This window comes from Pezoporus wallicus, unplaced genomic scaffold (assembly GCF_028554395.1).
Source record: "Pezoporus wallicus isolate ANWC-B61680 ecotype Strahan unplaced genomic scaffold, APGP_CSIRO_Pwel_v1 scaffold_7107, whole genome shotgun sequence".
Classification (NCBI taxonomy): domain Eukaryota; kingdom Metazoa; phylum Chordata; class Aves; order Psittaciformes; family Psittacidae; genus Pezoporus; species Pezoporus wallicus.
Window position 1 is genome coordinate 191,221 of NW_026642114.1, and position 13,133 is coordinate 204,353.

General features: G+C 44.7%; 1 protein-coding gene across 5 annotated transcripts in view; it reads right to left on the reverse strand.

The window, feature by feature from the left end:
* DNM3 (dynamin 3) overlaps nucleotides 1–8,840 on the reverse strand; it is a 180,383-nt gene extending 171,543 nt beyond the window's left edge. For all 5 annotated transcript variants that reach the window (XM_057427464.1, XM_057427467.1, XM_057427466.1 and 2 more), the window contains exon 1: nucleotides 8,624–8,840. In XM_057427464.1, coding sequence (XP_057283447.1) covers nucleotides 8,624–8,769 — 146 coding nt within the window. In that variant the 5' untranslated portion in view covers nucleotides 8,770–8,840. The remainder of the gene's footprint in view (nucleotides 1–8,623) is intronic.
* Between the last annotated feature and the right edge of the window lie 4,293 nt (nucleotides 8,841–13,133).

Below are 13,133 nucleotides of genomic sequence, written 5' to 3' on the forward strand. Positions count from 1 at the left end.
GGAGACAGAGCAGGTTTAGAAATCACTGTCATACTTCTCTTGTATCCGGAAGATGTTTCCTGTAAGTAGCCGCAGCATTTATGCTCAACAAGCAGCCAGAAATTAGTACATCTCCTCCATTAAAGTAAACATTATACGTCTATTAGAAAAATCAAGACCAGAAATTACTCTAGTCCTAGTGGTGAAGTCTTGCATTAAAGGTGACTGGAGTCAACAGGTCTCCCAAAGTAGGGGACATTTGAACGAAGTCTGAGAAGGCACAGACTATTATTAGCAACCCAAATCATATTTTGACAGCAGTTCACATTGCATTTCTGCAAAGAAAAAGGCAAGCCCATTCACTGAAGCAAGGAAAGAAAACGTACTTCCTAGTACTAAAACCCACAGATTTTACATGATAGAAAGCTTTAAAGTCTCAATAATTAATGTTTATAGGACTGAAAACTTGCCATATGCGGCTATGAAAACTTGCCAGGCAAAAAGCACAGAAGTGGTAAGATGAACAGTGCTCTGTTTGCAGCGATTATGCTCAGGCTGTAGGTTTGCTGTATTAACATATCGGGAAGCTGCCAATGTGCAGTCTCGTCGGCAAGCCACTGTATGCAGGAGGCATCTGTCTTCCCTGGCAGGCATCCAAAACTTTGCTGCATCATCCTAATTCCATTTGTGAAAATGCCCTTTTTCCTCTCTCTCTCTTAAGATTTCACGAAAGCTTCTGCTATTTCCTGTTCAACAGTGCTCTCCAACAATTCCAAACAGGGAAGGAGGGGGAGAAACCACAAAACACAAGAAAAAGCCACCCAACAATTCTCAGAATTTTTGTATTGAAAAGATGAAAGCAGACTTTGCAGACAACTGTATTCTCCCTAATCAGATATATTTGCTCTTAGGAAAGGACTCATTTGCATAGGATGTTGGTGCATGAAAGCCCATCCAGCCTCAGGATGAATACTAATGGAGCAAGATTTTGTACCTCAATACAAGAAATGAACAAAAATTCTTTACTCACTTTAAATTGTTGTCAATGTTCTAAATAGAGGTTGCTTTGGGTTTTTTCAATCACAGCTGCCAAATACTATTAAAAATGTTCGTTCAGAAAATATTTGAGTAAGAGGTTTTCCTTTATAATATAATCTGATACAAACAGGAAGGAAAAAGAAATAAAAATCTGATTGCAAGGATCAGAAAATGTGCCCCAAACACTGCAGGCGTCGGCTACATGAACTTAGCTACTATGTAGTTACTTGTATTTCAGCCAGTAATTCACCTCTGGATACTCTGTCATGACAAAACTATTACATATCGCACATTTCAGTGCAGTTGTCAAAAACCTAGAAAATATAAGCTCCTGCCCTTCTTCCCAAATCACACTGTTCTGAACTCAGATCTATCAATGCAGACTCTTTAAACAGCGATAATAGGATACAATCAGCTATGCCACATCCTAATCAAGTCCAAAAAGTTTTGCCTTTTCAGAAGCACTGTGAAAGTATCTTTATCTCTCATGTGGTGGACAAGGTATAAAACTGTATGGTTACCTTTCTTGGTACAATACAAGCCATTTCAGATTATTTTGTACAACTGAAATGTAACTGGATTCAATTATTCTACTCCCCTCAGAATGTATACACAATGGGAACTGTAGTTAAAGGCAGCCTGAATTTATAGACAGAAAGACAACTACACATGGAAGGGGGATGTTTCCAAAACAAGTTGTCCAAGTCTCTCAAATAACTTCACTTCTGTAGACATTTTATTCTTCTTTACCTGCCCATTTATCCTGCTTTGAGCCTCTAGTATGAGCAAACGAATACCCTGTCCATAACAACATAAAATCTGTTTAGCTAAATACTTAAATTTAATATCAGCCATGATCTCCCATCTCCCTGTTCACCAGAAACTGAATTATTACCATGAGAAACTTTTATACTAAAAGCCTGACCAAAAAAAAAAAGTTTTATGTTGCTAACATAGGAACACTAGCAAAGTCATAATGCTGGAGGTCTCAGCAGAGACTTGTAATTCTTTCCAGCCTATTTCCCAGATCTGACAGACATTGGGGATCTTCCGTCAACATTTGTTTAGAACCTGAACAAAATAACAGGTGAGCACACAAGTGCACAACACTGCCTCTAATGGATTATGCTAAAATTTCTTCAGCAGCTTCCAGCTTGGCTGCTGGATAGATCTGGAACACAGCCCGTTTTATCTGCTGCTGTGCAGCAGAGGCTAGAGATGTCTTACAGTTGTTGTCGTGCTTGCCACCCAGAGTCTTGCCTATTCTCTGCAGGTGAGTTACACAGATCATTTTAGAGCATCCTCTACAGCTAAGCATCTCTTAATATATGTGTACATTTTTTAGGCATCTGCACTGTACGTAGTAAACAAAATACCAAACACATAAGGGTAATCTAGCTTCGATCATACCATCTACGAGGGTGGAAGCCCAGCTGTATTACAGCAAATAGTAAGTCTCCTGCATACCTGAAGAATGATATCTTGGTGATTTTGCACAGGAACTAGGATGCAGAAATACCATGCTAGGTATTGAATTAAAAGCTTGACTTCTACATACAAATTATAAAAGCTGACATTATCGCTAGACACTTCAGTTGAAATCCTCTCTTATCTACAGCTATAGTATCATTTGCATCCCAGAGGCTATCACAGACAACAGTACTTGGCAGTACATCAAAGCCCAGCGTGCAGTTAAACGGGGTTTTGCTCCTCTCTAGTTCAATAATGCTGCCTTGTTCATCTCAGTGCAACTTGCTGAAGAAAAAGATGCAAGGTCACAGTTAAATAATACTGATTTCCTGTTCTCAGCATATTTACACTACTACAGCCTTTACACTGCAGGCACACAGCATTAAAAGGATTCCCAGTAACCCATTACACAGAAGCTCAGCAAGTAAGTTGAGTTTACATGCTTCTGGTTTACTAGAAAATGCACTTTTTTTAAAAAAAAAAGAAAGGAAAAAAAAAAGATAAAAATGGCTTCTGCCCCTCCATGCTTGCATCTAAGCAGACACTGTTTAAGAAGCCCATGAATACTTAAAAAATACCAATTCGCTCACTGATCAACTGACGGATAGCAAACCACAAACACGATCCCCTTCAATGAATAAGCTGTTAAAGGCACAACCTAAAACCAGCAAATTTTAAGATTATACGCTAACGTTTTCTTTTGAAATAGGAGCAACTTGAAAATAAAGGAATTAAAATGTAAAACCTACATACAGTTAACAGTAAAGACTCTAGGTATATAAATGTGGATACAAATGCAGGCAATGTTTAAATAACTGAGGTCACACAGCAACTCAGTACAGAGAAGAGAACAATGCTTATACTTCTATTTCTCTGCTGCAATCCATAGCAGCATCACTCCCTATGTTCACAGGTGAATGTCCAAACAATCATATTTATCTAAACTGGAAAGCCTTGTTTTCTATTTCATCTACAAAGAAAAATAATGTAAACTTGAAACATTTGCACAATGAATGTCCATCAAGAAACTGCAAGACAGCAAAGGTGCTTGTTATTTGTTGTTTCAATACTACAAAATCACAAGAGTGAGTTCCTTCCTAAAGGCAGCCAGTATCAGGATACATAACGTTATACAAGAGTTCAGAGTCAGACAATCTGATGTGTCTTTATATTAAGAATCAGGAAAAGTTGAGATAAAGTTAAGTGCATACATATGATCTGAATAAAAAAAAAATAAAAATATATAAAAAAAAAACAACAAAGACAGACCTCTCACTAGGTGACTATTCACTTTTTAAAAGTCATCAGAGGTGTGCAGGCACCGTTAGTACCCTGATGGATTGAACTTCCAGTAATAACTGCCACTGAATTTGTATCACTGATTTCTCAGAAGGCACTCAAGACCAGACTGGGGTTTTTTGCAGGTTTCTTTTGGCAGGGTTTTGAGGTTTTTCTGAAGTCTAGGTCTCAAATACTAAACTTGTGTTCATTAAAGCAATAAAAATGTTTAGAAAAAATAACTTAAAATCCACAAAGGAGTTACATTTAAGGAAAAAACTAGGCCAGGATACAAAAAACTGTACCTCATCAAAATGGCCAGGTTTGTTCTGCAACTTCTAAATGTAAAAAGGTATTTGGGGAAGAAACCTTAATGAGCCACTGTCTCATGGAATACCCAGAAACAATTCTTGCTTTCAGTGCACCAGAGTACTTTGATAACTACACTAATACACTCAATACAGCTGTACAAAGGCTTAATTAGTCAGGAAAAGGAGCGGCTGATTCTCATTTCCAGAAGATCCTTAAGATTAAAAGTATAGATAGCACCACATTTTATTTTGTGTCTCTGACTACTTAGCTTTTTCATGCCTGTTTCACACAAGAGAATTCTCTGTAAAGAAGTTTTGCTGTCAGTAATTAGTAACTAAAAGAATAAAATATCCACAATTTTATCTCCCCCAGGAAGCATGCAATCTAAGTATGTGTCTACTTTTTTTGGAGAAATTCTCTGCCTCAGCAGCCAGATTTAAAGTCCTTTCTCTTCTCCTAATGATTCAACATAGTCTTTTCACAACTGCCATCTCGAGCAAAAAAAAAAAAAAAAAAAAATGCAAAAGAGCTGAGCACACAAAGAATCATAATTTGGGGGGAAAAAAAGTACATATGTCATAATAAATAGCTGTACAACATGCAGCAACCGTAAAATTATCAAAAGTGCCTCAGATCAAAAAACTGCAAAGCTGTATCACAAAACCAGACCTCAGGCTCTTAAACAAAAGTGCTTGTTTGATTGTGACTGACAGGCTCGTAATCAAGAGTTCATGTCTCTTATAAAACAATTATTTGGCCACATGCAGTTTATATTATATTAAGCAGGGAAGGAAGTAAAGAGCATTGAAATCTAGTTATTAATTTCTCATTATTTGTAAGAACAAAATAGGGTTCTGATTCAAATCTAGAGAAAGAGGCCCTGACAAGGTAGCTTGCCATCTGTGCCTTTAGTTATCTTAAAAGCCCATTTGGATGTATGAAATAATAGGAAATGCTTTCTCTCCAAATACAGTTTCCAGGGGTTGCTTCCTGCCATTCCTTTTCTTTTAAGTAACCCTATTATCATCAAAAGCAAGATGTTTAATAAGTACAAACAACACCTAAGGTCATGGTCGTGTACTCATCTGTAGCAAAAAATGTAAGCCCAGGCAAAGTGCCCATCTCCCAGTGGCAATCTGTTGGATTAGATGTTTGACTCCCCTTTGCTCTTTTGAATCTCTCTCCCACCAGCTTCTAACAGAAGATTGCACTAGCTCCTTTGCTTCAAACACCGGCTCAGTATTTTAAGGCACATGTACTTCTATTACAAAGAGCAGCAAGCAAGAACATTTGCTCTCCAGACAATACCATTTCCTTAAATAAGTGCCATGAGCTCTAGTTAGGAACACATGAAGGTCTGACCCATAAATGGAAATTACTATTGTCCTCAGGTGCTCTCTGGAATCTCTGTTTCCACCTAAATATAACAAGAAACTTCAGAGGAAAACCTTCAAATACAGTCCTTGACTACCAAAAGAAAAGGTCTCCTTACATACAGAGGAGCAATAAGTGAAAAGCAAACTCTCCAAATGCCTGAGCAGATACTAATCCAAATAGTAACAATAACGGCTACATTGGGAAATTTGACACTGTCCCATTCCAGCCTTGTTCCAAGCCAATCTAGAATGACACAAACAGCTCTGGGTGCCACTATTGCCACAGCAGGCAAACACAGAGAATTCATCCTCATGCAACACCAGCGTCGATGTGTATCAAACATGCAATCTAATCCAAACATATCCACTGACTGTTGTTAGTAATTAAGGATGCCATATGCACCTAAACAAGGCTTAAGGCTTGGTGCTACCATGGTGGCAGTCATGGATGTGTGTCATTCAGCAGCTTTAAAAACAACAGGACTTGGATCCCACTTCCAGAACCATCTGCCAGGCCAGATCCTTCACAACCTTTCTAATGCATTCACTAGATGGCGGGTAACACAATATATACTAACATGTTTCCCGAGCAGTTAGGCTCCATAAATAAGCTGCAACTCTGATACCACCTGCAAGCTAGAAAATACGTTTCCTGTGTCCAAGCAGAAAGAAGTCATGCTTGCACAACCAAAGTCCCCATGAAGGACTGAAAAAGGCACAATGGTTTAGTAACTACAGGCAGCAGAGAATAACAATTGTACCCCAGAGCTAAGAAGAACCTTACTAACCCCACTAAAGCTCCACTAACAAATACTCAGGTTATCAGCCATCATCACCTTCATCATCACCTGCCCTCCACATGGAGGATAGCATGCCTTTCTCTTACCAATTATAACTGTTCCTGAAGACAGGAGATCCTGAATGTCTCTCTGTAAACTGGGAAAAAGTGGGAGAAGAAACCCTCCCCAAAAAAACCAAATCACAGAACTGAAATCCCAAAACAAAAAGCCATCTGAATTAACACTCAAACCAGTGCAATGGTAGGACTATTTTATTTTGATGTGAATTTCAAAGCTGTGTTACTATTAGCTAGTGTTCGCCCTGTGGTTAATGACATATCATGCAATGTACCACTACCAAATAGAAATGAGCATAACATCTCTATAACGCATGCTACCTCTATAAGCAATATTAAGAGAGATGAAAATGCAATAAACTTTGTGTTTGCAGAGAACAGCTTCATTATCCCATGAAAACAGGAACATCCTACTGCTTACTAAAAAGAGCCACAGACAATTTTGTCTGCTGCTCTGACAAGCAAAATGATCTTCAGACCTCATGGATATTTATTAATCTGGCTCTAAGGCTTCTCACAGCTTAGCAAGTACACATCTGCTGACCACACATACTCAGCCTGGAGAAAAGGCATAAGTAAAACATAGTTGCTGAAATCTCATTAAATGGGTTTGAAGTCATGCATTCTAATGTCACATTTGCAATAAGCTCCAAGCTTGAAAGTAGGGAGGTACTACAGATCTGTAGTATCTGTATCTCAAGAAGTTACTGCATGAAACAATAAGGTAAACTCTGAGATGGGGTTGAAAGAATCCAAATTCCAGATCCTGTGTGACAAGAGACACCCTGGTGCTTCACAGTAGTCTGTAAGCTCTTCTCTGAAAAGACTCTTGGAGTGTCCCCAGGCTGCGTGGGTGAAAAAAGTCACTGCCCTTTGCTTTCCTTCATAATTCTTCCTAGAAATGTCCACATCTCACTCATGCAGCTGGTTCGAGCTTCTTGTCCAAATGGTCTGGATTGGTATAAACTGTTCATTTTCACCTTTCAACCAAGCTAGGCATATTCAGACAGCAGAGACAGGAGTGATCCTCTCCACCTGCAGATCAGATGGAGCAGATCCCTCTCGCAGGGGAGCAATAACAAGCATCTGGGAGCACTACAGAACAGCTGGATCTAGAGAAAAACATCAACCCACAGCACCTGCTGTTGGATGTCACTCCAGACAAGGGTTTGTCACAGGGACCAAAATACCCTAATTGACAAGAAAGATGAAGATGCCTTTCCTCCTCAGCACACATGGTTTGCACAGCTTCTTGGACACATATATTAAAAAGCCAAAAGGCTGCAGTAATACTTCTAAAACACCTGTTTAAAAAAACCCAAACCTGTAATAATTCAATGGCCAACAGTGATTTCTGAGAATCTCACTTGTGATTTCTAAACTTCAGAGACTGGCAGTACTGACAATATCAGCCTTTAAGTAGAAAGAAGCATAGGAACTGACATTAAACACAGTAAGAGTAAATTCTGAAGTGGAGATGAAGAACAACTGCATAGTATTATTATACTGTATATCAAGAGCTGTTATGGTCTGACACATGGCTAGGTTGTGGGGAGACACAGCATTTAACATTACCTTCAGTGAAGATCTCCGTGCACAGAAGTTCCCCAGTCACTGACATATGGCAGCACTTTTTAATCCTATATGCAGACTAACGACTTCAGCTACGCTCTGAAAACACCACCTTCCTCTGGGAGCCTGCACACTCTTTGCTGCAAACGCAGCAGGAACTTTACGAAGCAGCACGTGAAATTCATGTTTACGTCAGGAGATCTTCAGAGACCGCTGAAGGGACCACCTGAATCACCAGGCTTCCCCTTGTTTCTTTCAGCGGTCATTAGAAGAGATGCCAACACCCATACGCGCGTTAGGACGGCACGAACTGTAAGCAGCGCTATGAAAACCATTAGCCGACTTGACCCAGAACACCCACCGGAATTAGGATTTAGGGCTTTAAACACCTTTTCTTTCCCCCCTAGACAGCGGTTAAGCCCCGCACTGGGCACACGGACGCGCTCACACAGGAGGGGCGCCGGCTTCCCCGCGCCGCGCCAGGACCCGCCTCACCCCCACCGCCCGCGGCACCGGAGGGGCCGTACCGAACACTCCTGTCCGGCACGGAGCCAGGGCCCCCCCGCCTCTTCCATCCCCGTTCGCACCCAGGCTCCAGCGGCCGCCACGGGCTCGCGGCTCTGCGACCGCTGGAAGGAGCGGGTCGGGGAAGGACGGACACGACAACCGTTAGGAACGGCACGCGCGGCCGGCCGGGGGGAGAGGGCACCGCTGAGGGGGAAACTCGCGCCCCCCGCCTCACCTGGAGACGCAGTTCTCCAGCACGGAGCTCTTGCCGGCGCTCTGCCCGCCCACCACCGCGATCTGCGGTAGGTCCAGCAGGCAACTCTGGCCCAGCGCCGCGAAGGCGTCCTGCAGCCGGTTGACAAGCGGGATAAGCCCCTCCATCCCGCCGCGCCGCCTCTCTGCCGCTGACAGGTAACAGGCGGCTCACTGCGCATGCGTGCCATCCGCTAGGCGGGAGGCGGGGCCTCCGCGGGGGTGCCACGCCCCAGCCCAGAGCTGGTCGGTGCGGCTGCGAGCCGGACCCACTGTGGTGGGGTCCCGTTTGCCCTTCCTGCTGCCCCGCAGTGCCAGAGCCTCCTCCCGCCGGTCACCGGCAGAGGCCAGCAACATCCAGGGAGCATTCCCGGGGTCCCCCCGGCAGCCTGGAGCCGCCGGTCATCTGCTGTCCGCCCGAGAGTCTGGGTGCACTCCTCCCCGCACGTGGACAGGCTGGCCTCGGTGCTGGGACCCTTGGGCGCAAGGCCCACTGTCCACCCAGGTCCACGTACCGACCACAGACCGCCACACTGCTCCTCTCCCCCAAAGCCTCGACCCTAGCCAGTCACCCTATAGCAGGCACAGGGCCATGCCCCGCTATAGCATCCGCTGGCACCCCGTGGAGGTTTGCTTGTGCTCCTCCTGTACGAGTTTGGCATTAAACTAGAAACAGGGCCAAAACAGGAGCGCACAGAGGAGCTGGGTCCCACCTGCCAGCATGGGACCTGGCAGACAGTTGGCTTCAGTACTTCCCAATCTACTGAGCAGGATATTTTGGAGCAGTCCCAATGGTTGAATTCTTCTCAGCTCTCGCCCACAATGGGAACGGAAGCAGGGGAACCATGACCCATCCCCACAGCACATGAGGGACCCTGGCAAGCAGCACCAATGTTCATCCACGGGCAGGAGCGTGGCCAGGGTCAGACACGTGCTAATCAGAACCATGCCATGGCAGGCCTGAGAAGCCAGGTCCAGCAGGGCTGGTAGCAGGTGGATGGATCAGGAACAGGCTGGAAAGCGATAACAGGATCTGAGCCACATCACTGCAGTGGGTTCAATTAACAGTGCGTACTGAGGCTGGGCTAAAAGCACAGGCGAACAACAGAGACTAGATTTGCCTGTGATTACTGGCAGCAGTCACAACACAAAAATATCCAAAACAGAGGCTTTAGAGTCCTGCAGTGATAAAAGTTACCCTCTGTATTAAACCAGACACCAGCCTTGCTCAGCATGTAAAGCAAAACAAAAGGGAACTGCGAACATCCCACAGACTAACATATACTGATGATCTGGAGGATTATCAAAACTTCTTGGCCAGAGCTCCCAATAAGGGTAAAAAACTACTCTTCACAACTGAATGACTTCTAACCCTGGAAACAAATGAACAGTTTAATTTAGCTCTGGATGAAAAGTTTCTAATCAGCATAATGCAGAGAGCTTCACAGAGTGGCAGTCACTTTGCCACTGAGGTTAGATCGACTCCCCAGCACCACAGCCTCTGGGAAAATCCTCCCGATGATCTCTATCTAGAGAAGGCCTGGGGCTTACTGACATTATTATGCCAATTAGCCGCATGGTTATTTTTTCCACACTCCTAAGCGAGCAGGCTATGCCAGGAGGCACTACACTAGCTGCCTGGCCTTCCTCCAGTTCATGGGTTTCTACAGAGGCTGGAAGCTGGGAAGAACAGTATTATGCTCTGGCCAAATCCACCCTCTGTGACCAGTGGAGCACTCTGTGCTGCCCCAGTGAGATAATTAAGATCAGTAGCAGAGCAGCCAACAACAGCATTGCTTCTTCACAAGAGACAAATGAAGATTAAAAAAGGTGCAATGCCTCTGGAGCAACGCTATGCACACCTGCAAATTGATAACCCCAGGAACTGTCCTGTCCATTAGGTCTTTAAATTACATCTTTCTTTGCCTCAGTAATTAAGAAAAAACATATTTAAAACATCTATAAATATCTATGATTAGGAAAAGTTAGTTACTCCCCCAAGTCTGGGAAGTTTCCAAACTAAACGTTTTTGTCTGTAGAAGCTGAGTTAAAGCTGCTTAGAGACCACACTTGCCCTACAACTCCATCACTTACAAAATCCACACCCCAGAAAAAAAGCCACAATCAGCCAAATATAGAAAAAGCACAAACATTTTCATTATGCATGCCCACATTATCAAGAGGGTGCTCATTTTTCCAACAATTTCAAGACAGCAATGAAGAAAAGAGGAAGGGCACCTGAGCGAACCCTCAGGTCTCTGATTTTTCTGTCTTCTCCAGACAGCTTGTCCCAAACCCCCATGCAGAGCCCAGCCTGGCTTTCTGAATTTGCTGATTCAGAGTGAATAAATTAAAAGGGATTGTACTAGCAGAGACCATTGCAAAGCTTCTTGCAATAACCTGAATAACCCTGGAAAAAAAGACCCAAACCAGCATCAGAGGGCCATGCAAATAAACTCTTTTCCTGTGGAGGAAAATTCCCAGGAACACAGAGCTGAATTGCTCGCTGGTTAGCACCTAAACATGCTCTGTTGTTAACCTGCGCTCAGTTTTGCCCCATGGTTTTTATCATTTCCTTTGGCCACATGCCAGGCTTGGCAAGGAGAAACGACCTTCCGCAGCCACATTTCCCCAGCATGGAGGGAAGGGTGCCCTGCTCCCCAGGGGGGCAGGCCAGCCCCACGAGTACCGCTGCCTCTATCAGTGTAGTCTGTTCGCTTCCATATGTCACCAGCTCTTGCGCAGCTTGCCAAGGATCCCTATCTTGCTAAAGCCTCCAGTGCAATTCAGATCAAGCCTACAGACAGCAAGTTTGTCCTTCCCTGATTTCCAAAAAATATATATGGCAAAAATAGTCTGGCTTCAGGGTGCAGCTGTAGCATCTGAGCCACAAACTTATATCCACAGACACTTGCTCCTAAACAGGCAGTGTGATGTTAAAACTGAGGACATTTGGATCAGATCCCCAGGCTGCTTTATAAACACACACCAGTGCAATTCATTTCATGAAAAATAGGTTATATATAAACTACCAGAGTGGAGTTTTGCAGACACCTGCAGTGAAGAGCCAGGCATGCTCCCCTGCCACAAGAGCAGGCAGGACCCCAGGGGAAGCAGAGCACCAATGAGGCTGCATCCTCTCTCCAGGAAGTATTTAGAAGAGGCAGGCTCCTTCATGAATAATCTCTCCAGGGACTTTCCTCACCTCATTCTTGCTGCAAATACAGACCCAGAGTCTTGCAGAGCTGTTCAGGCAGCTGATGGGCACAAAGCATGAGGAGATGTGGGCAAGGAGCCCCATGCACAGGGGAGCAACCAGGGTCTCAGCAGCACCTGGCTCTGTAGTGCTGGCATGAAGGTCCCAGTCTGCATTAAGCCTGTATACTTGGAGGAGAGGTCAGACCTTGAAGCTGCAAAAGACACAAAGCCAGAAAAAGAAAGCCAGAGTGACTGCAGCATTTCCCCCTGTAAAGAGGAGGCTTTCTGCCTCTCCCTTGCAGCCTGTGGCAATTCTGACACTCAGATCACAGAACTGTGGCACCCCCCATTCCTATCCTATCTGGCATGGTGGCCTCTCCCCTATCCTGTGACCTCCAGCTGCATCTTTTAATTGGATGCATCTAGTTGCAGGGCAGAAAACAGCCACCGTGCTGCAATGCAGCCTGCAGAGGTGTTTCCTGCAGCCCTGGGTACCCCAGGAGAGAGCTGTACTCCCTTGCTGCAGCCTGGCAGCATGCCTGCTTCCTTGGTCACAAAGACAGGCAAGCCAAGTACTTTGCCAAGGGAACATTTCATGCACAAAATATTTCCCAGGCACTTCCAGCCTCTGGGATGCGGCTGTTGCAGCCCTTGCTGTGCTGTGATCCTGCCATGACCAGGCAGCAGCAGCATCCTGGCCAGGCTCACCCCAGAAAAACTCTTCCCAGCCAGAGGGGATGAGCCTCTGTGCTCAGTCCCTGCACCTTTTATAACTGCAGAATCTCTCCCAACTGCTTGAAATATTTTTAGCCAGTGCCAATATGTCCCCATCCACATCCACCATCTTCCTGAGAGCCCAGCCACTTCCAGTCCTTCTGAAGAGCTGGGATCTGGGCTGTGACACCTGAGGAGTTACACCATATGGACTATATGCGTAGCACACCGCTACTGCCTGCCTCATAGTCTACCTTGCCAGCTGCCTGGCCACAGAGTCACCCTGGACTAAAGAGCCTTCATGGCTGGGCACAACCAGCTGTATCCTTGCACCCAAGATGACAAAACCCAGGGCTGACCCGTTAACTTCCAGTGCCTTGCCCACTGGAGCAGCAGCAGGACACAGATGTGATGCTTCAAGAGGGATTCAGGCTGGACCAGACAAAAGCACCCCTAGCTGGCTGCAGCCTCAAGCCTTAGCCATGTGATGAGGTATGTGACCATCTCTTTTTGTGCTGGGAAGTCCAGGAAGGAAAAAAGTCTACATCTCAAAGCCAGCGGAGTTGCTAAGTGACAGTAGA